Source organism: Clupea harengus, chromosome 6, assembly GCF_900700415.2.
Source record: "Clupea harengus chromosome 6, Ch_v2.0.2, whole genome shotgun sequence".
Lineage (NCBI taxonomy): Eukaryota > Metazoa > Chordata > Actinopteri > Clupeiformes > Clupeidae > Clupea > Clupea harengus.
This window is the reverse complement of record NC_045157.1, coordinates 17,198,170-17,221,658: the sequence shown is the minus strand read 5'-3', so window position 1 is coordinate 17,221,658 and position 23,489 is coordinate 17,198,170. Positions and strand designations below refer to the sequence as shown.

Sequence of the window (23,489 nt, the reverse complement as noted above, 5' to 3'; positions counted from 1 at the left end):
ATCGCGTGCACATGAACCCAGTGAATCCGATTGACTCAGCTGTAGTACATCCCCCACGCCTGTTGGTGGCGCTTTGGTGCTACAGACAACTGAAGAAAACTGAGAAGAAGACGGGAGCATGCTATGAAAGTAACATATGACAGTAGTTGAGCTCCAACTAGCAACGTTTAGCTTAGCCGCATAGCCTACATTTAATCTGCACAGTAACACATTATGGTGGTTTATAAAATCAGTGGTAAGAGCAGACTGTAGGTTAAGCGAAAAATAATTATATTTGTTATTGATAATAAAGAGTTTAGAACAGTGCAACAAAGCAATGTGCAACATGACATGTCTGAGTTGTTTAAATGCCTGTGCTTTATGGAGATGCTGAGCTTGAGCAGGAGAGACCACAATGCAAGTGCTGTGGATCCTGAATGTTTCATGGTTTACAATTGCTTCCAATTTCATGGTTTTATTACTAACAACAAATGTAGGCTATTGTTGAGGGCTTTGTCCTTCACGTACTGTAGGCTACCTCTGAAGTAACGTTAACGCTAGCTAGTAGCTATCGCTATCGTTGTCTGACAGGACTAAAGCTAACGTAACATTCATCTGTTTTGAAACTTCCGTCTATATTAAAAAATCTTTTCACGTCAGATTTGCTCATATAGGCTATTGCTGACACAGTTTTTTTTTTAAATGGTCTGATGCAAATAGATTAAACAGTGATAGATTAAAGTGTGGCTTGTTAATGTCATCCCTTTCCTAACAACAGATAGATAGATACATTTGTATTAATCCCGTTAGGGAAATTCACGTGGAAAAGGAGCAAGGTAATAGGAAGAATATTTTTTTTTAAACTGGAGAGCTGTTATAACTGGCTGCCAAACTCACTGCGCCATGGCAAACTATTCAGTTATTAAATAATGCCTGTTGTGTCCGTTGTTCTGGCTGGTCTAATGATGCGATCACGTGGGGCAATCCGATTAGGTATGCGGATAGCGTGCAGACGAACACCAACAGCAATCGGATTTGGAGGTTACTCACTTTGGACCCCCGATTCGAGGGAGTGCGGATACAGTGTGCGGATACAGTGCGTTCGTCTGCACGATAGGGCTATCCGGAGTCGGGGTTCACCGGGTTCAGACAAACTAGAGTCCGTCTGCACTTGGCCTAAAAAGGCAGACTGACTGATTACAAGTTTGAAGACACCTGTAATGCTAATTAAAGGACACACCTTAGTTTAACATGTCCCTATGGTCAAATTATTTTCAATCTTTTCTAGGGGTACCATCATTTTTGTCCAGGCCAGTTTGATTCATTTTTTTTTTTTAATTATTCTGTTGAACCACAATTCAAAAGCAATGTCTGATTTTCATTAGTTAATTTTCAGTACATTTGTATTTATTATTACTTTTGTCAGTTTCAAGTTATTTTAGTGACCATTGTGGCTTTTTCTTCCTTTAACGGAAGGGTACCAACAATTTTGTCCACGTCTGTACGTATGTACACAGACTACACTGAGAACTAAGACACCTGAAGGTTCTTCTTGCTATCTTTTCTTGCTTTTGTTCCCCGCAGGTCTTGGGCTGGGCGGATGTGGTGGAGTAGCACGCTGCTGTTATCTGCCCCTGTAACTCAGTCAGTCTGGGAACTGATCACTGTATGCCCACACTCAGCCCAGCCATCTGAAATAATAAAACACACACACACACACACACACAGTTTCAGCCCAGGAGCACAGTCCTCCTCAATGGAGGACAACGGTTTCCTCCTATTAGTCCAAAATAAACATTCGCCATTGCGCTGCACAGTACAAGCTGATTCTAATTATCGTATGTCTATTTAACTTCATCTACCATTAACTTTTCAGTGGTTCAGTGGTTAATTGCTAACCTGTGAAGATTGATCCCTGATGTCTGCACAGAATTGTGTGTGTTTGTGCGTGCGTGTGTGTGCAGTGCATGTGCACAGTTTGCGCCTAGCCGATATTGATGGAGTTCTGCATACACAAGATAATGCTGGTGCATTGTTCTCTTTGAACAGTCACACGGTTGGCCTTATCTGACACTGTTGCGTCTGCATTTGTCTGGCAGTCTCTTTTTGCCCGCTCTCGCCCCCCCCCCCCCCCCCCCCCCCCTCTCTCTCTCTCTCTCTGTGGGCCACTGCTTGTATGGGATATTTCCTCTTGCAGAGTGGACAGGAGTGAAAATCCCAGGATCACTGGAACAAAGCCTTTCATAAAATCTACCCCTAATTCCATTTCCTGTGTCAAAGCATTTTTGTGTCTTCACATGCACCCCAAAATTAAAATATTTACAGGTCGACACCTGTAGTACGGCAAAACAGAGAGCAGTTGTGCCTCTTATCGCTGCATTCCCACTCGTATGATAAATACACAGTCCTTACCCATGGTTCTCTTCTCACAGCAGTCAGCACTTTCTAGCACAGCCAGCTCGGGCCCAGAGCTGACATCCAGTCCTCCCTCGTCTTGTTTCCCAGTCTGGCTGCCTGTATCCACGTTTGTTTTTTTGGGGTGGGTGGGGTGTGGGGGCTGGTGGTGGTATGAGATTTAATGTCACAGCTCCTAAGTTAGACAGCCGTTCTACTTGCATGAATGTTTGTTGTCATGGCGTCTGCTGTTCGACTGAGATGATGAGTCACATGAAAGTGGCATGTGTGTGGGGCATTAATAAAGGCTGGCTTTCTATAGGATAAATTATGTGTGTGGCAGTTGTGGTGAGGGACGCAGAGTGTGTGTGAGTGAGTGTGTGTATGTATAGAGGGGGGTTGTGGGGTGGTAAGACTGAGCCAGGATCTGTGTTCAGACAGCTGAACCTGTCATTGGGTTACTAGTGTGTCCCATGAGAACCCCCTTTTTAGGGTAAAGACTTACCCAGAGCCAGGCTGTCTGTCCTGTCTGCTTCAGAGAGAGAAGGATAGAGACAGAGGACGAGACTGACAGAAAAGAGAGATAGATGAGGAGTGTGATGAGAGTGGGATAAAAATCAAAGGAAGGAAGGAGGAAGCATTTATCCGTAGAGAGGAAGAGAAAGACGAGGAAAGGCTGCCAAGAGAGACGACAGCCTCCACTGCAAGATCCAGCGGCCTGGGTTTTATGGCTTGTGAGCGGCGCTGATATATTTAGCCCGGTCTGGCCTGTTTCTCTTTGGCCCACAGGAGTCACGTTTCAATCAGAGTGTCTGTGTTTAACAGCACCTTGGGGTGCCATGACCAATTAAAAGCAGCCATCTGCTTTCAGTTCTGTCTGTTGGGCTTGAAAGAGGTAAAGCACTTGGCATTCATGAAATCATAGCATAGGTCTGATTAATGGAACTGTCCTTGATGGGCTTTCCATTTAGTATGTATACGTCTCTGTGTGTAGTGCTCTCCTCATTATTCATTGTTGGTTCTCCAGGCATCACAGTGAGGATCATATTGTGATATATTTGGTGTGGATTTTGCTGAATTTGAGCTCTTATGTTTTGTTTTGTTGTTTTTGTCCACGCAGGACTCTGAGTCTCTGGATAGCTGCATCCAGGGCACCCTGTCGGTGCTGTACCCCCCCTTCGAGGCCACCGCTGCCACGGTACTCTGCCAGGTGTTTGACGTTGTGGAGACGACGTACCGTGGCGACGGCCTGAGATACCTCGTCGATTTCCTGGTCCCGGCGAAACGCATCCTCCAGAGTATTCAGCAGGATGCCTGTGTGAGTGCCTACATCCCTTCCTCTCCCTCTCTCTCTCCCTCTCCCTCTCCTTCTCCTCTTCCTTCTCCTTCTCCCTCTCCCTCTCCCTCTCCCTGTCCCACCCTTCACTGCTCCCGCTTCCACTCTCTCTCTATTGTGGTTTGTTCCCTGTGAGTAATACTCCCAGTGGTGATTCACCGTCAATGAAACATGGCTTCCAGCAGGAATACACCCTCACTCACCTCTGCCATATCTTGTCAGCGACCCTGTCTCTTTAGTCACCATTAGTCACTTCAGTGAATCTCTTCATCTCCAAGGTGAACAGCACCCAACCCAACCCTTTCCTCTCATTCTTTTTTCCAGGGCCATGCTCTTGTCTGAGCATGCCCTGCTCCAGCCCCGGCATTGCTCTTTCGTTTGTCATGTTTAGTTAGGTGAACTGGCTTCCCCTGCATCTGTCATTAGTCATAGGGGTGTAGCCAGATGCTAGTCAAACAAAAGCTAGGAGCTACAGAAATCCCCCTCCACCCCCTTTGTTTTGGTTATCTGAGATGTCGGTTAAAGAAAGTAAACAAAATACTTTTTTCAAATACCTTATCAGGGTCACATGCAACCTGCCCACTGCCATGTTGTACTTCAGTAGCGGCTCCCCCAGTTTTAACACCTCATCATCACACATCCATGTCTGCTAGCTATTTATACTCCCACTTGACCTCTTGGGTGGTTTTGCTTTGCAGTTGTTGTATAGAAGCTTGAGGCGAGTTTACACCTGGTCTGCTGCTTGTAGCGCTTGGCGTTCTCTGCATTTAAAGATGACAAAAACTGACCCCCCTCTAGCCCCCCTCCCATTAGATGCTGTGCTGTTTTTTAATGGATCCTAAAGGCAAGCCCTTAAAGGGCACCTTGGAGAGGCCTGTTGTTTCCCCTGTCCTGTCAGAAAGAGGGGCTGTCAGCGGCTGCCTTTATCAGACTGCAGAGAATTCCCTGTGTGACACCCTATCTACTGTGGTTGGGCCTCCTTCATTGGCCCTAGGTGTCACCTTATATGCACTGGGAGGATTTGAAGGTTGAATAGACTTAGATGAGTTCATTCAGACGGTGGAGAGAAATGTTTTTTGAAAAACACATACAATTGTCGCGTAGAGTTCTCACCGTGATCTCGAAAGCGCTTCTCTCCTCTTTTATCAGGCCAGCTCTCGTGAACAACACGCCTGCATCAAAGGAAGGTGGAAACGGTAGGAGTGAGAGGCCGCTTTTTTTTCTCACCCCCACTGTCATTGGCTATCTTGCTGCGTGGAGAGAGAGGGATGAAAAGGGGGCAAGTAGACATGTTGTTTTGTCATGCTAAACATTTATAAGCATGGCTTTTGTACAAGCAGGGTGAGAATGACAAGAGCATGGAGCCCCTCACTGCCTGTTGTGACTCAGTGACATGTGAAGACCAGGTCTATAGTCTGTGGTCTGAGGTCCATCAGTTCCCTAAAACTGCTTATTTTTTACAAGGGACCTTAGAGAGAGAGAGATGGAATGGATTCACTGACCCTGCTAGATCAAACTGATCGCAGCCAGGATGGGGGCGAACATACGTTTACCTCTTTCGCTTTTGTTCATTGCACAAGATCAAGAACTGAGAAATGAGCACACACAAAGGAAATGTTTGTGGGTAACCCATTTTTTTTGCCCTTCACAGTCAGACACATGTAGGAAGTAGCGCAGTCTTGAGGAGCAGGTTTGTAAAAAGAGGAAGGTGGGGGTTGGCAGGCAGGGAGCGAGGGAGGGAGGGAGGGCGGCTGGGATTTGTTCCGGAGTGCGCTTGAGCTGAAAGGCAACCTCAGAGCGGAAATCACTTGACACAGGGTTTGTTTACACGTCCCTCCTTTCTGGTGTCAGCGTGCGTGAGGCCAGGCCGTCTCTGTGAGTTTAGCCTCTAGCACTGTGGGAAAGCAGTCCAGCTCGGCACCTGAGGTCAGGAGAGTGCCTCCACACAGCCTCCCCACTACCAGCAGGGTAGTGGGTGGGGGGGGGTTTGGTGGGCCAGTGGTGTGGCAGTGGTTACCCGGGTTAGCGGGTAGTAATGGGAACCAGAGGCTTTGCGTGTCTGAATAAAGAGCCCTTTCACCCTCTCCCTCGTATGGTAGCGCTATACCATCCAAGGACAGTGGCCTCCCTCCTCCCCATGAACTATTTCAGGGACTGGCATTTCAAAGGAAACGGGTAATTTTTAGCTGACCCTGAGTCAGGCCTCTCACAGACGATTTCATTTCATCGTCAAGTCTCTCCTCAGGACTTATTTGCATCATGTTCCACAGCAGGACAATGTTACACTGAGAGCAGCGAGTGCCAGGGTGAGAGTAGCGGAAGAGAGGAGGAGAGGAGAGGAGGCTATTTTTTGCTGTTTACCACGCTGCTAAAGGAAACAGAAGTTCTGGAGGCTGTAGGAACAGGTCAAGCTGTGCAGAGAATCTCCCCTCTTTGACTTTAGTGAAAAGAGGGAGACAGCTCCCTAAGAGTGCCCTACTGGAACAGATTTGGTATAAAGGATTCTATTGTACATTGTCACACAATGCTCAGCTGAAAATATCCACGTCACTGTTTAATGTGCCTCTCCATGCTTTTCCCATCATCAGAACTCTTTAGGTTTCCTGTGATCTTTAAATCTAGTTACTCACTGTAATGTATAAATTGGATGCCATCCTAGAAGCACGTTAAACATGGCTTTGTCTTAGTCTTTGATTAAACCCTTATTGCATTACCCGCTCCTGACAGCCTAGTCTGCTAGCTCTCAGAGGACATATGATATCGGTGAGCGTTGCGTCTGGCCTAGTCTCACGCTTCACGTCTTCTGCACGGCAGCCTTTTATTGTGTAAATCCCATTCAAAAAGAAGAAAAAGCATGTTATGGTTACAGTTACACTTCATTACGACTCAGTCACAGCAACAGCTAGGAATGTGAGACATAAATTTGAACACAATGACAGTGTGCTGTTTTTATCAGTAGACCATTTTAGTCACAGTGCTTTTGTTTGTGTCTCCCTCCCATACAGTTCCCTTACTGTGGGTTCCTGTTCCGTCACGAAGGCTGGCCCCTCTGTGTTCACGAGAAGGTCATAATCCAGCTCTCCTCCCTGGACCAACGAGTGTTGCAGCCTGGAGACTTCTACTTGCAGGTGGCGCCCACCCCGAAGAGCAGCCCGCGCATCGCCGTCAAGTGTCTGGCCGTGAACGGGCAGTATGTGGAGGAGCTGGAAGTGCCTGAGCTAGCCTACACCTCCATCTTCACCATGGCCTGGCTGGACTCCATCAACCAGGAGCGGGCAGGCAATGCCCGCCTGCAGCACTGCCTCCTCGCAGCCGACAGCGACATCTTCCGGGTGCCGTGGGAGGACGTGGTACACCCCGAGTTCATCCGCAGGCCCAAGGTGGCCGCCGAGTCGCCTGCGGTGGCCAAGAGCAGGGAGAGAGATGGGGATGAGGACGAGGAAAGGGACACTGTGTCGGAGCAAGATAACAAACCTGCTCAGACAAACAAAGCGCTTTTGATTGACACCTCAATGACCCAACAGGACAGTGGTCGGAGCAACGAGGTTAAGCTCCTCCCGGCCATGGCGCCCTCAAAGAGGGACAGCGTGGAGAAGGGCTCTGCGGACGACTCGGAGGGCGAGTACGTGGAGCTGGCTGAGATCACACTTCCACGTTTCTCCCCTCAGAAAGGCTCGCTAACCCAGTCTATAAGCATGAACTACAGAAACCTACACAAACCAAGGACTATGGAGCACTCGCCACCCAAGGCTAAGCCTCTGGAAACCCCTCTCAGAAACATCGCTTGCTCCCAGACCATGGTGTGCACCATGCTCATAGAGCAGAACTTGAACGACTGTTTTCCCCCAGTGATTTTGACCCCAACCACTCCCGCCGAATCAGACACTCCCACCCCCGCTGAATCAGCAAACGAGCCAAAGTCGGATGGATCTGGAACGAGATCCGTCAGCCTGGAAGGTACCTCTTCCGCCAATAACGCCACACACGTGCCTGAGTGTGAGTGCTCTGTGTCTGAACAGCCAGGTTGCAATGACTCAGCACCATCTAAATCTCTCATTTTCAATTGTAAACTAGAAGCTCGCTCTGACAGTGCAGATTCACCTCAAGAAGATCAGGTTGTGCCTGAGGGGCTTGAGGTAGCTATCGAGGTCAAAACATGTCAGGAGGGGCCCTCACTTGACCAGGATAGCAGTTGTGGTAAAGAATCTGAAAGCAGTTTTGAGAAAGGCAAGATGGACAATTCCCGGAAAGATCCGGAACCTGTCCCCGTCACTGAGTCTCTCCAGGAGCAGACAGGCGAGCCAGAGGATAGAGTTGAGGGTCAAACCAAAACAGACACACTGAATGAGCAGGTTATATCTCCTGTCAAACCTGTCGCTCCTCCAGGAGACGGTGGCTCCCTCAGAGACAGCAGTCTCACTTCAGGAGGCCCTGAGGGGGAGAGAGTGGAGAGTGTAGGCTGTGCCCCCATTGCCCCTGCTGCCCCAGCTCAGGATCAGGTTACAGCTAGCCAGCAGGGTCAGGAGAGCATAGAGCCAGCTAAGGTAGACTTGGAAGAGAGGGAGACGACATGTGTAGGAGAAGGGAAGGAGCAGGTGGAGGAGGGAGAAGGTGGTGTGGATGAAAAGGTGGAGATGCCACAAACAGCTTTGGTGGACCCGGCAACCACGTCTGGTGCCATCACTGCAGAGGCACCATCCAAGGTGGTTCAGGAGGAGGTTACCCCTTCTGAGAGAGTAGGTGAAGAGGATGAGCTAGAAAAATGCTGGCAGGAAAAGGATAAAGAGAAGGAGGGGAGGGTGGAGGAGGAAGAGAAAGATGAGATTGTGAAAGAGGAGAAAGATGAGGGTGTGAAAGAGGAGAAAGATGAGGGTGTGAAAGAGGAGAAAGAAGTGGATACAATAGTTCGAGGTGAGGTAGGTGAACAGCACTGTGTGTCTCAGAACTCAGAAACATCTCAGACAGATTGCACTGTGAATGAGGAGAGTGCAGTCGTGGGAAGTGTCCCAGACAGTAAGCAGGAGGCTTCAGAAAACTGCAACTCTGAGTCTGAGGCTGATACACAGGCTAAAGACTCACACAGCACTGCCCCACACACTGATGGACACACACACACAGCCGAGACACCAGCAGCTGCAGAAGAGGAGCAGGAATCTGGAGTGGAGGCCAAGGAGGACAAGGAGAAGGAGAAGCAGGATGAGGGGAAAGTAGAGGAGTCGAGTGAGGAGTCTGCCCAGGCTCCTACTGTAAATGGCTCCTGTGGGGAGCCGGATCAAGAAGCAACAGGGGAACCCCAGCATTTGCCAGGTAGACCTGAGTCCTCCGTCCAGGAGGGAATGCTCTTGTCTTTCCACCCTGCCCTGTAACTGCACCCTTTTATTTCTTCACCCAGACCCTTTTATTTCTTCACTCCCTTAGACCCTGTTATTTCTGCACTCCCTTACTTCTCCCTTCTTCACTGGAGACTTGCTGAAATGAACACACGATTCTGTTTATTTTCCCCTCTGTTGAATGATCTGCATCCTTTTCTAGTCCTCTTTTACCTCCTAGTTCACCAGCTCCTCTCCTCTTAAGTGATGTTGTTAAAACACTTAATCACTCAATCATTACTTCATCCTTGAATCCTCCCATTTCATTCCAGATTCTGTTCCTTTCGCCTCCTTTTAACCCTGCTCTAGTTTCATGATGTCATGCCATCATCTTCATGAAATGTCTCTCTGGTGGTGTAATTTCCAAAATTTCCTTCACCCTTTATTTTCATCAATTTCTATAGTTATAAGTTATTATAAACACAGTGACAGCTACATGTGTTTTTGTTGTTCAGTGCGAATGTTTGGTTTATTTGTTTGTGCGTTTGTTTTCTCCCTGGAAGTCTTGTTTGCAGTTGTTTTTGTGTGTTACCCATATTGTTTTTTTGTGTCTTGTGTTATGTGAAGGTGTTTTGCATAGCACGGCTCAGTCTTCACTAACCTGTTATGACACAGGTGTCATATAACAGGTCAGAAGGCACGGTGATGATGATGGATAGGTGTAGGTTTCATCATTTTTGTGTAAGGTCATCTATTTCTATACATAGCCTAGTGTAGAGCCACGGGATAGCTTGCTGTTTAGGGATGGTGCAAACCTGGTGAGATGGTAGAAACAGCCACTGTAGTTTGTTTGTGTAGTTTGTTTGCCAGGGTTACTTGATCTACGGCACCTTATTTCAGGTGGGTAGTTGTGGAGCGCTGAGCACTCCTAACCACTGGTTATTGTTTCCAGCTGTATTGCAGGCACCATTGTTATTACAACCCACCTTTCATCTATGTCATCTGGTGTTATACAAGCTAAAGCGTATGACACTCGTTAACCACTTACCATGAAGCAGTAAACGTAACACATTTTTAAGAACACTGCTTAGGACACTGTGTTGTCTCATGATCTCATGATCACTCTAAGTCTCATGATCACATCACAAGAAAATCATCATCTGAAAAGTCATCTATATGTTTGTTGATATGAGGATGTGTCATTTTCCAAAAGCACAGCTCAATGTTACCAGAGACTGGTTAAATGAGCTACCACCACTGCTTTTCTGAAAAGTCCCCATGGTCTTATATCTGGAAACAGACTTTTAAGGTCTCTAATTTATATCCCCCCTCTGTGTTAGAAGCGCGGCCTATAATGACAATACAGTCTGCGATTATGGCTATGATGGGCCTGGCAGATGTAGAAATCAGTATACGGTAACACGGATCAGGGTGAGCTTTTCCATAGTAAAACAAAAACGCTCCATGGCTGTGTCATGTTGCTCGCACACCAGCACACAGACCACTGGCTCAGGTCCTCATCACATGTGATCTAAATGGCAGACATAACACACATATGCATTCTCACGTATTTTGGTTATCCCTCTCTCTCTCATTCTGGCTCCCTCTCTCCGTCTCTACTCTCCCTATCTCTCTCACTCTCTCTCTCTCTCTCTCTCTCTCTCTTCCCCTCTCTCCCCCTCTCCCACTTAAACACGCACATACACCCTTCCACCCAGTCCACTCAGGCCTGTTCATATAGCAATATATCAGTATAAGTATCAGTATCAGCAGTATGGGTCCTCGTATGGGTCCATCCACCTGTCTATGGAGACAGTGGAGGCAGGCTGGAGAGGTCCTCTACCCTGCCAGTGCTCCTCACAGCTAGGTGAATGTCTCTCCGTGATTGGCTGCTGAGGCTCTCTCTGGCATTCTGGTGGTGGGAGGCCCTAGGCCTAGGGGCTCCATCCAGCATAAGAAACTGCCGGTATCGTTTGCTCTATCAAAACACAACAGTCTGCGAGCGCCACTGAAGGGGGAAAAGACTACTGTCTGCAAAGGCAGAACCTGAGAGCGGCTGCAGGGGGTAGAGGGTATAATGGAGTCCTATTTGTCAAATTTACTGATACTTTATCTTCAGGAGGAATAACATTCCTTCTGGTTTGCACACCCCATCACCAAGCCCCCTGCCTCAAAACCTCACCTCGAGTATTTTAAGTCAAATCCTCCTCGAAAAATGGCGATCTCAGCAGGATTATGTATTAGGCTGATATATTCCTGTTTGTCTTTGTCCTTGTGCAAGCTGTTTTATGGCTGTACGGCAGTATTCGGAATTTTGCCGTTCTCATCTGCTTTTGATCTCAGAAGACCACTCTCCTCCCACCCTGCTATTCCCTGTGCTTTCCAGACAGCACTGTTGATCTCCGTATCACCCAGCTCCAGCGTGCCGTCAGGCCTCACTGACCTAGCCTTTCCAAGGTCCGGTGCTCTGCGCCTGGAATGTTCTAGATTATTACTTGTAAGATGTCTACAAGTGTGTGTGTGTGGGGGGGGGGGGGGGGGGGGGGGCAGCGTGTACAGCGTGTGTGTGTGTGTGTGTGTGTAGGTGTGTGTGTGGCTGTGCTTTGCCGTGCTCTGGTACAGGATCTGCAGACCCCTGGACTTAGCTGGACCTCTCGCTGTGCTTCATAGGGAGGATTTGTAGATTTGTTGGGGAATGTAGACCTGCTGTCTCGTGCTCTGCTTTCGTTCCAGTGTAGGTAATGTGCTGTGTTGTGTTTTGTAAGATGATTATTGCTCTGCTGCCAAACAAAGACAATTTGTTGTAGATCCATCAAAGCATAATGACTCTGGCTTGAGCCAATTAGTCCACTTACTCAAACCAGTGATCAAACCAATTAAGCACAAAATGACTAATGACCAGTTAAGTGCATAGGCTTGTTCTGTGGGATTTTGGTCGTTAAAAGCACAAAGGAGAAAAGCATCTGCCTGAATATCTAACAAAGACTTCCCCCGCTGTCGGCCAAGACACATGTGGCTTCTGACCTGTTGTTGCAGGTCATTTAGTTGGATTATCCATTGAAGATTGCTGGCCCCATAATTTACTGGATTTATGTGGGCCAGATTTCTCTTACATGTATTTTGTACATCTATTTGAAGCCCTGTGTCTTAAAGAGGATTAGAGTTTTGAAAATGTACTGTAACTTGTTTTTATTTTCCTGAGTAAGTATCAACAAGCTATGTGTGGGGTTGTTATTTATTTATTTATTTATTTATTTTTCTTTCTATGTTTTCTCTTGTTGGGCCACTCACGCTCCATTCCTGTCTCTATAGCCTCCAACCCAACAGAAGAGCAAGCCAGTCATGAGAAGCCAGTCAGTGAAATGAGCCCTAACCAGCAGGATCCCCCAGTTCCCCTACCCGCAGCCTCCCTGAAGAGCCAGCCTGTGCTAACCGAGGCCCACAACATCAACCCAGATGTGCTGAGCTCAGGAGTACTCTGCCTGCCTGGTGGGTACACCTGGGACCTCTGTATTTCTTCTTTTCTTTTTTTACATGTTCACTTATTTTTAGTCAGTGTTTCTATGCTGCTGTAGGTATTGTGGAGAATATTCAGTAGTTCAGTTTCAGTCGTTTTACTTTTCCTGTCCAAACTACACCTTTGTCTTTGCAAGTTCCATTTTTCTGCAGACAGCTCAGTAAAAAAAGCAACCACTGTTTATGTGTGATGGTTTGAGTTACAGATCTATGTAGACGGTAAGCCAGGCTGAGGATAATTTTATCATCTGTCATCACAACAGGCACTAGAGATAAATCTGGGCATGCTTTGGTGACTGTGACGACCAGGAATACGATTTGGTTAAACCCAAACTGCAACAGTGGTGAGCTTGTGCGGATTATGGTGTACTTCTACACCATTCTCAGGTAATGCAGGCCCCTTTGGAACCGTTTCAAGTCCCTGATCCTTTTCATAACGTGCCCATTTTTTCCTTGCTATCAACAGTATTAACTGAAAGTCTCAAAGCTTCATTAAATAACACATACAGTTGTTGGGTAGAAACGTGCGTTATCTGATATGACGTTTCCCCATACTTGCAGGAAGGAAGTTCGTTCGCTGGGTTTGACTGTTCTAGTAGATGCCCGCCGGTGCTCACCTGTCCCTGCCCTCTTCAAAGCCTTTAATATCCTGCAGGTAAGCTGCCATAGATCACTCGTTGACAAGTAGGTACCGTGCAAAGTCATTGGGAATGTACCTTACTCGTAAATCTACCTCAATGTCTATGAGGCCTTTAATAAACCAGTATGGCAGCTGTGTGCTGAAACATTCTGCGTTCAAGGGATTTACAGTTGCATCTACTCACAAAAACACTGAGCCATAATGTGATCCGTGGTGTGTGGGTGAACAAATGTGAGTTTGTCGTTGCTTGTTCCAGCCTCTCTCTCACTCAGCCTCTCTCAGCTGCATTTGGTTAGGCTGGATTAAACAATAGCATTAGCTTTGATTAGCATTGCTGTCATAGCCACCAACATGAAGCCCGGGCGATTGGGGCCCAGCCCTCATCCCTGAAAGGGCCTGACTCATTCTTTCTGGGCCTTTATGCTTGTGCCAGCGTAGCTTTAGACATCCATCTAAAAGCTCTGGCTTAGGCCACAGGCCTGTGGATGCCAACTGCGGGTTCAACCAGTGAAATAGTCTGATTGCGTAATGGAAAAAAAAGACAACGAAACAAAAACAGAGGGCAGTCTGTGTCTGAGAGGGAAAACAAATTAGAGAATGTTTTTCATCAGGGTACTATTTACTAGCCATGCTTCTTGTTGTCTACTGTTTTTGAGTCATGTGAAGGTTTCTTTGAGGAAAAAGGCCTTTAGCTGAAAAGGCTTGCATTTCTTTAGTCACAGTGTATAATATCCTCTTTATGTGGTACCATTCTGTTTATTATGTCAGTCAGTGAGAAAATCAATACAATAAACCATTCATACTTAGATAGAGGTGATTCTCACCTGACAGAACAGATTATTTTCTCCCTATTAGCATAAGGCTAATCTGTCCTGTCTGATACACTATGCCTAAAGCACAATCGCTGTATTGACTCTATTGACACAAGTTTTTTTTAAGAGGTTATTGCTATATAACACAACACATAATTACATTTGGCTTATTTGACACCAGCAGTGCATGGATAATGAGATGTCTCTTTTGGCAGCGTAGAGCTGTGCTCCTCTGCAGAAGGCACACGTGTGCTGAGCCCAGCCCATTCTGGGTCAGCGCTAACAATGACAGAGGAGGCAACAGAGCCTCCCGCAGCAATGAAAGCACCCGCAGGGACCGGCCCTCGGGGGTTGGCCCTCTGGGGTGACCCCCAACACACACACACACACACACTCAGAGACACACTCATACACGCATGCACACACACTCAGACACGCATGCATTGCACACACACTCAGACACGCACGCACACATGCGTAGAGACACGCATACACAGCATGCATAAACTATTTGTCTTTGACCCCCATTGTCCCCAAATACCATCATCAAATTACAGGCCTCTTCCATCTTTTCCCTGCATGTTCATCAAGATGCTGCAGTGTGCTTAAACTGCAGGCCACCTCAGCAATGGATTTTATGATGCAATTCATTTTGATGCTATTGCTTGTTCTACAGCCCTGTAGCTTGTGGTTGTGTCTGCAAAAAAGGGAATGAATGTATGAAAAGAATAATTGTTATCCTGTATTCAGCATATGAGATAGCTATCTAGATAGTGTATTTATTTTTGTTATTCTTGGGAATTGTGTTCTTAAGGTTCAGAGTGGTTAGACCAGCCGTTTACCTTTATTGCAACAAAACACACAGATGGGACAATCAGTCAGTAACAGACAATGTATCTCTATGCCAGTTTACCCTTAAGGTACCACCCTGCCCATAAAAAGTGTACTCTGATATATTTTACACCACAGTTTGATACTCAGCCTGCTTTTGTACTTTGATTAAGAACTGTTGATCGGTTGGACTGAATAATCATTTCAACATGTCACAACAGGAGAGACAGCTGTATGTGATTGGCACAATGCTTGCACAAGGCACTTTTTTCTGGTGTCTTAAGCAGGAAATGTTCATTGTTAAGCAATATTCCTTCGAATTCCTTCTTTCCGTCATATTCCAAGTAAGTCCGTCTCCAGTTGCATTGTCACACGTGGTGTAGGCCCTGTGGTACAGACCATTTGTATGTCATCATATGCCCACATGGGCAGTAAATGTTCTGGTATGCTAGCGGAGTTCTTGGCTTCCCTGTAAATAGAAGTGACTCACCTCAGTACACACTAAAATATAGCTGAGAGAATGGAAATTTTAAATAGACTCAACAGTAAAGGCACCATTTACAGATATGCCAACGGGGTTATTTTGAGAGGCTGGAGGTCTGTATGTGTGAACAAAAAGCCTGTTTGCCTAGGTGTGTAGAAGTTTCATTCAAATTCTGCCTTTCACCAAGCCCTTTGTTTGCCCTGAGCACACCACCACCCATGTATCTGGGGGTTCATTCGTCACTGCGTCCTCCTGAAGATTAATGTGTCCACCCGCAGATGGCAGGAAGACAGGGAAACCGGTCACACTCTTAGTAATATCCATGAATTTAGAGCTCAAGGGTGCACAGCAGACAAAGCCCTGAACAGACCTTAGTAAATATGCCTTGAAGGGCCAGCGTGAGACAGCACTCATTCATGAGTCAGTGTGGAGTTGGAATAGACGGAGCTTCGTTCTCTGACGCAGAGAAGCATTGGGTTCTATGCCAGGAAACTCATCAGTGTTGGGTGCATTGTTTGTTTGCCAGTTGTTGTGAATTTGTTGGACATGTCATTGAGACGGCTGTACAGTAATTTGCTCCATGATGGTAGATTTTAGTGTGTATGTGTCTGTTTCTTGAATGGGAAAACAACCCTCTCTGGAGACTGGAGTTTTATAGGCCTTTTTGTCATGTAGGTCTCCTGTCAGTTCATTTGACCTCCCTTTTATTGGCTGTTGTGAGACTTCTGTACAGACTTAATGTGGGCATTGCTCTCCAGTTTTACAATAACAAGTCCAACACTTTAAAGAAGAAAATATATGATCAATACATTTACTTCAAAGATCTTTCACTCTGTATTTTCTGAAATTAGCAAATATTAGGCTCATTTCACTGTTTTCAGTGTCCTTTAACACACGCTCTCTCTCTCTCTCTCTCTCTCTCTCTCTCTCTCTCTAGGATGCTATACCAGGGTGCATCCATACTGTGCTGTTGCTGGCAGACAGAGATCTGGCTCTACGTGTGGAGAAGACCCCATCTTTACAGGTAAGAGGACAGAATCACAAAAGGCCACCCATCCACTGCAGGAACTTGTGGTACTCAAGTTCAAGTGCCTTGAACATTTACAGGAACTGCCCACTGCTCGTCCTTTTGTCTTTTGCATTTCCACCACGATGCAGGAACTACCGGACCTACACGTAGCCTAATAACTTTCCTCTTTGATCACGATTCCAAGCACAAAATAACCAGAAGCAGCACCAACATTAGACCGTTAAACCAGAGAATTTCTAAGATTACCCCAAGGTCAGGTCAACAGTTTAATTTTGCTATAAAGTTGCTAATACTCGGTTAAAGTGCAGAAATGATGAATGAAGATACCAGCACCACTGTTGATTAATTAAAGCCTATATTTCAGCTGATGTTTTGCATGTTTTTATTCAGTGACAGTAACTTCAACGTGTTAACGCCGTAATATATAAATCCTTTTGCTGTATTAACCGCATAACCTCTGATAAAAATTGTTTTATCTCGCTGCCTTCCACTCCCGTCGCGTTTAAACAATAAGCATCAACCATTACTGCAAGCCCCACCCGGCAGTTTCTGGGTCACACAGAAGCACCTATCCAGAGCGGTCCTGAAAGGGATCCTAACAGGGGCGGTTCCTGCAGTCGAAACACGCACAAAGGTGTTCCCTTAGTGGAAAGGCGCCTATGTCTGTATGTAATATAGTAATAGACATAGTAATGGAAAGCAAAAATACAGGCCACCAGTGTAATGGACATTAAGGTGGATGAATAATTGTATTAAATTACGGAAGTATGATGTTCTTGTAAATAGGGATGCACGATATTGAATTTAAGCCGATATCCGATATGCCGATATTTATAAGCTCATTTTGGCCGATTGCCGATGCCCATACCGATATATACACCTTTGCGTTTTAATTATTGAAAAGTCTCTGCTGTACTAGAATGAATCTGTTATTATGATAGGGTATTGCTGTAGATACGGGACATTAAAAACTTGATTTGTATCATTTTAGAAATAGACATTCACTCATGAAAACTATTGAAATGATTTCAAATATGGCAGATTTATTTATATTTTCACGTCACAATTTTCATACTTGAACAGTACCTCCTTGAACTTGAACAACTACACTCTGGAAATGCAACTTGGCTAACTTGGCAAGCTAACGTTGGTTAACTGACTTACAGTTTAATAACATCCCTTCTAGGATTTCAAGACTAATCTATGTAACGTTATTGCCAAGTTAGCTATATAAATTCCATATATGCAAAAGTAAGCCGTGTACAGATAGCGTGGGCTCGTGACATAACGTTTCACATCCCGTCAAATGAGATCATCAACTTCGCTGGTGTCACGTAGCATGCAAGCTAACTAGCTAGTGTTGTCTAGCTAACTAGCAACTTATTAACTTCTATTAGCGCGCGACAGGTAATGTTGCAAAGCAACCTACGTTACGGCCAAGCTGTCGTCTCCTCTTCCATCTCCTGAAAAGTTTCCTGACAAATAGCATGTCAACATCCTCTGATAATGTGAAGTACTGCCACACAGCCGACGTGTTGAATTACGTTGTTGGCGCTCATAGTAACCAAAACATTTGCTTCGCGTGCACATAATTTGAACGTCACCTTATCGGCCAGGTACATCGGCAGAAATGTTCATATCTGCAGATGCCGATAATTAAGTTTTTAAGCTTTTATCTGCAGATACCGATGTCGTGCCGATATTATCGTGCATCCCTACTTGTAAAGAATGTTGCCTCTGTATTGTTCACATATTCTTTGCTGGCTACAGAGCACTCTCACAACCTGAGCTCCTTGCTCTCAACCCCTCTTACTGGAGATGGAGTGCTGTTTAAAAGAGCAGATGGCTGTGTTGAGTGTGTCTTCTTGACGTCTAGTGATTTCAAGCCTCTGAGGATGTGCTTTATTCAAGCGTACCATAGAGGAGACCTCAGAACAGATAGCATTTAAAGCTTTTGATTCATGTGCAGCTGTTTCAAGCTAAAAGTAAAGAGCGATAACGTATTTTATTTATAACAACCTGCATTTAAAAGCCACAGCACTCCCCGATCTGTTTGTAGTGTTGTCGTTGTTACTGGAGTGCCTTGCTGTGTGGTAACTTAGTTTATCTGTACATACTGCTGCTTGTTCACTCTCGTCCTTTCTTTATCATGTGTGTCGGACAGCTGGAGCTCCTCACCTCGCTCAAATCCCTGCACAAGCACGTCGACATCTCCCAGCTGCCCACCGAGTACGATGGCACCTTCCCCTTCTCGCACGCCAGCTGGGTGTGTTTCAGAACGGTGAGACACATTGGCTTTATCAGTTTTATCATGGTCATTGATTCCAGTGACAATATAAATGGCTTCCAATACTTTTGAATTTCCTGTAGGGATTTGTTACTTAGATTGGGTAGATTTTGTTTACTGTGAACAGGGATGATCTAAAGATGTATACATAAGTAGGACCACAAATGATTTGTGTTGACATTTATACATGTGTAAACATCAGGTCAGCGTATGTTTCTCATTTCCCTCTCTGCTGCTTTGTCTCCAGAGACTGGAACAGCTGACCAGTAACTGTCAGGATGCTGTCAATCTCCTCAAGAGCACCATCTCCAGCCTGGAGTCCACTCCTCTGCCCCCCACAGCTGAGGTAAGGCCACCTTTACGGGACCCTGCAATGGCCTCCTGGCTCTCTTCACTATAGCATCGTCCACTCATGCTTCATTTGCAGCACCACCCAGCACACTTTTGTAGCTAGCGCTTACTCCTAATGGTTTCTTACTGCAGCACGTCCTTTTCCAGCGTTTAGCAGCTCCAATAAAAACATGCTGACACTATAACACCTTTGTCCATCCAACACAAGGTTTAGAAGACCTCTTCTTGGCTCCGCTAGCTATCTTTCTACCTCCCACGGTGTAACTTGAATGGGGGGGGAAGGAAAGCGTTTTAGTTGGCAGGCGCTGAGGTTAGCTCAGTCTAATCTGTGTCACTGGGGCCCTGGCTAAATTTACCCAGACCTGCCGCAGCCACCGGGCCAGGGGCTTTTATTACAGTCTGGATGACGATGCCTGCAAATGAAACAAACCTCTGGAGAGGGCCCGTAACGATGCTGGAATTTTCAATTCAGATGTTGAACTTTTCCTCCCTTCTCCCCTCTCACTGTCGGTTGCTGCGGTGCACTGGATCCCTCTCTGTGTCTAGAAGCCAGTGATTTAATGAAGGATGGAGAATGTATGTAAATAAAGCTAACAGAAAAATGGAACATAAAAGCGCAGAAATGCAAAGACTCACCGCAACCCTGGCCCAAGCCTCCGGTCCTGCTATGAATTCTGGGTGATGGAGCACTGCCTGTGCATTGATTGGGCTGACCTTCGCGTGGCAGCACGGGTCAGTGAAGGACACAAAACGACTCTTCGTGTCTACAGGGAATAGGCAGACCTCGGAAAGGGGGGTGGGGGTTCTGAGGCTTAGAGAGGCCTCCCCAAGGGGACAGTTATCTCTCCATGTCTCATATTTTATTTTGAAGGGAGATGGGTGTCCCTTAGTCACCATCATCTGCATTCACAGACCCCCGATTGGGTATTGATTTGGTGAGTGCTTAAAATAAGAACCTCTACCTACCTGCGGAGAGCAGGGTCCCCTACCTTTTAAGGTCAACAAGCAAAGAAACAGCCTGTTTGAACATGTTAGCCCATCAGTCCTCCTCCTTCTCTCTCTCTCCCTCCCTCCCTCCCTCTCTCTTCTCTTCTCTTCCTCTCCTCCTCTCCCCTCCCTTCCTCTGTGGGATTAGGGGGCCCTCGCCCACCCGTCCTTCAGTTCCAGGCTGTTTTTGCTGACAGCACACACATTACTCTCACGATCTAAGGCTCAGAGAAGCAAGCTTGCATTGGGAGGCACGCAAGTCGCTGCAGCATTTCTCCCTTGAACACATTCAGCAGTTTCTATTCGCCGTTCCACATTCCAGCGACAGAGCGCAGACAGTGACAGGTGTAATTAAACTAATTACAGCCAGACTCTAACCGTCAGCTCTTCCCCAACAAAGCATTTTTATCTTTTATGTGCGCTGATGAAATGATTGTGCTTCCTTAGGTGCCGTGGAATATTTGATTTAGTAATTTTTACTTTACTCAGAGAGCCAATTGTCTCCTCTGCATAATTTCATTATTGTTTGAATCCTCCTACCTGTCTCTTTCTCAGACTATACACATTCTGTTTGTACGTTGTGTGAGTTGGTCTGGCTGTCAGAAGACATTTGAGCTGACTGCTCAGCCATGTGGCAGTGAGTCAAACAAATCCACACAGCTGGCTTGGAATTGGGGCCACATCCTGTGAGTTATCGAACTCTTGGTTTTACGGGGCAGGGTGTGGCCGCCGCCGTATGAAATATCCCAACCCAGAGAGAGAGAGAGAGAGAGAGAAATAAGGGAATACAGCAGATTTGTTTCAGTCCACCAGGCATGGTGCTACTGATAGTGTGGATGATGTGCTCTGGGGAAGTCATATATAGCATGTGAACGAGAAATGTACCGATTGACATTTTTTGCCCTAAAAGCAACTTTAGACTCTTATTGTTATATAATAGAGGGCTCAGTTTCCAATCCCTTCAAAGCAAAGTTGCCATTAGTAGTACCGGTGTGAGTTATATGTAGTATAAATAAATTAAGGGATGTACTGTACCTCACCATAAATGTACTATCTGGTAGTTTCAAAGTTCACATATTGCTAGTCATATAATCTACCTTTTAGGTCATCATCAGTAGTAGAAGTCTTCAAAATGTGAAAGGTATAGTGATGGATGTCATACATCTTTCTCTCTCTGACAACTGGGTCCAACGACTATATCAGTACAATTAGAGAATGCACTCTTTTTGCGGTCAGAATTGTTTTGTTGATTTATTTCATCTCTGTAGTTTCACTGTAAGATTATGGTTTCATTTGTTAGTTCACATCAGTGTCATTGATTGCCAAAAAGCACTTAGTTTGCTGAAAATTGCAGGTAGTTGCAGATTTAAAAGGAGAAAATAATTGAATGCAGAATGAAACATTTTGTAGTTCTATTGCAGAACTACTTGGTAAATGAAGTTCTAGAGTTATAGAAACGGAAAGTTCTAGATACAGACGGTTTCAAGTGTCCCGTTTCCCTCTCCGCTTCCCTTCTCCCCAGGAGGCCCAGGTGCTGCTGGGCCGCTACAGGGGGCTGATGCGCAGCGTGCTGGAAGACACCCGGCTGGTGCGCCTGCAGCTGGAGGGGGGGGCGTCACTGTCCCGCCTGCGCAAGGAGGAGTCCAGCATCAGCCTTACCGAAGACTACAGGTAATATAATCAGAGCTGTCTCTCTATCTCTCTCTGTATCTCTCTGTATGTCTTTCTTTCTAGCTTTCTTTTAATTTTCTTCCTCATAGATATCTTCATACCTTGTTTCTTCCATGTGTCTTTCATGCTGTCCAACTTGGTCTGTCTAGTACCTTCCATTCCACTCTCCTCCCTCTTTTTATTCCGTCATATCCTTTTCCTCTCCTTGCGGTTTTGACTGATCGATTAAACCTAAATTAGGACATGGACTGCAATGTCCAGTTTAGTAACAGAACAGTGCTTACTGCTCTCCCTCGCTTTCTGGCTCTGTCTTCCCCCCCCCCCCCCCCTTTCCTGTGCTTACCCTCGCCTCTCTTCCATCTGGTTGATTTAAATGGACCGTTACACCAAATCAAGATCTGCTCCAAGCAGTTATTGCTCATTGGACCACAGCATTGTTTATGAACATTATCCCCGTCTTAAAAGCAAGGGAGACACACCTGCCAAAACACAAAATGATGTGGGGGGGTTTGGAGAAAAAAAAAACAAGCCTGCTAACATGCCAGAGTTTTTGGTTGGCGAGGCGAGCACTTTCTTTTAGAAGCAAAATTACGTAAGTGTTTTTCCTCTCCATGAGCCAAGTAGAACACTCTTATCTCCGCTAGCTTTACAATCAGCCCACTCTCTCTTTCTCTCTCTCCCTCTCTCTCTATCTTTGAGATGTTCCTGCTCCATATCAAAGGTTCGCTGATATATCTATGTTTGTATGCACAGCCCATAAAGCTACATCCTGTAATGGAGTCAAGTGCACATGTAGGCTAGTCATTGTTTATCTCTGTGTGTACTCTTTTAGCTCAAGCACTTTTCCTCTGTAGCCATGATGACCATGAGGCACACTGACATGGCAAAAATATTTGTGAAAAGACCAGAAAGATAACCTGATTAGATGGCATACAAGCATACCACACACACTCACACACAAACACAAGATACAAACCATCTGCACACAAAGGCAGTGTCTCTTCAGAGGCCTATAGGGTCATCTCTCGAGAGCAGTGTATCAGGAGAAGGCTTTCCCCCCCTTTCTGCACCACCCACATTAATCTTCTAAGTTTACTTTTCTTACCAAGGTCAGGTTCTTTAATCTTCCCCGGCTTGTGAAAAACAACATCCCCATGCCCTCCTTAAGCCAGCCTGTGTTTCCCTAACTCAGCGCTGAACTGGTTTGGTGTGGTGCTGTAACCGTACCGGTGAACCTCCTGTTGTGTGTGTCACTTAGCCAGTACAGCACACAGACTCTGTAGTGACAGTGGCACAATAGCAGCCTGCACAGGTGTGTCTGGAACCGTGGTAGCTCAGAAAACACAACAACACATTGCTCACTTTATCCTTTTAATGCTCTCTTGTCAGACAGAATTTTTTTTCTAAAAAGACGGGTGCGTTTGGGGTGTTTTGTTCGCTGAGTGTCAAGACATTTAGCAGGGAGCCGTGGGTGTGCACCCAGACAACCTCCCCTCCCTCCCTCTCCTCTCCTCACCTTTGGCCTTCATTGGCCTGCCTTGGAATGTGCCTTCACTTGCAGACCTCAGTTTTCTCATCCACACACACAGACACACACACACACACACACACACACACACACACACACACACACAAGTATCTCACCCCTGACACAATAAAAAAAACCTTTTTTCTCTTCTGGAGTTCTCACCTCCTTCTCCTTCGTTTGCTGCCCCCCAGTGTGCTGGCATTGGCTTGATGTGCCTGGGTCGTTTCATGCCAGGCTAAGCTCTTGTTTTTAAGGAAGTCAAAATTGACAGGGGAGATAAGGGAGGAATTCCAACTGTGAGTGACAGGTTGAAGAAACAGAATTCCAAGAGCAA

At 46.0% G+C, this 23,489-nt stretch overlaps 1 protein-coding gene across 4 annotated transcripts in view; it reads left to right on the top strand.

The window, feature by feature from the left end:
* Window positions 1–23,489, top strand: part of plekhg4 (pleckstrin homology domain containing, family G (with RhoGef domain) member 4) — a 59,487-nt gene that overhangs the window by 9,089 nt on the left and 26,909 nt on the right. For all 4 annotated transcript variants that reach the window (XM_031569214.1, XM_031569213.1, XM_031569212.1 and 1 more), the window contains exons 2-10: window positions 3,494–3,691; window positions 6,715–9,016; window positions 12,331–12,507; window positions 12,798–12,921; window positions 13,096–13,189; window positions 16,239–16,325; window positions 18,496–18,612; window positions 18,866–18,964; window positions 21,479–21,627. In XM_031569214.1, the coding sequence (XP_031425074.1) occupies window positions 3,494–3,691; window positions 6,715–9,016; window positions 12,331–12,507; window positions 12,798–12,921; window positions 13,096–13,189; window positions 16,239–16,325; window positions 18,496–18,612; window positions 18,866–18,964; window positions 21,479–21,627 (3,347 nt within the window). The remainder of the gene's footprint in view (window positions 1–3,493; window positions 3,692–6,714; window positions 9,017–12,330; window positions 12,508–12,797; window positions 12,922–13,095; window positions 13,190–16,238; window positions 16,326–18,495; window positions 18,613–18,865; window positions 18,965–21,478; window positions 21,628–23,489) is intronic.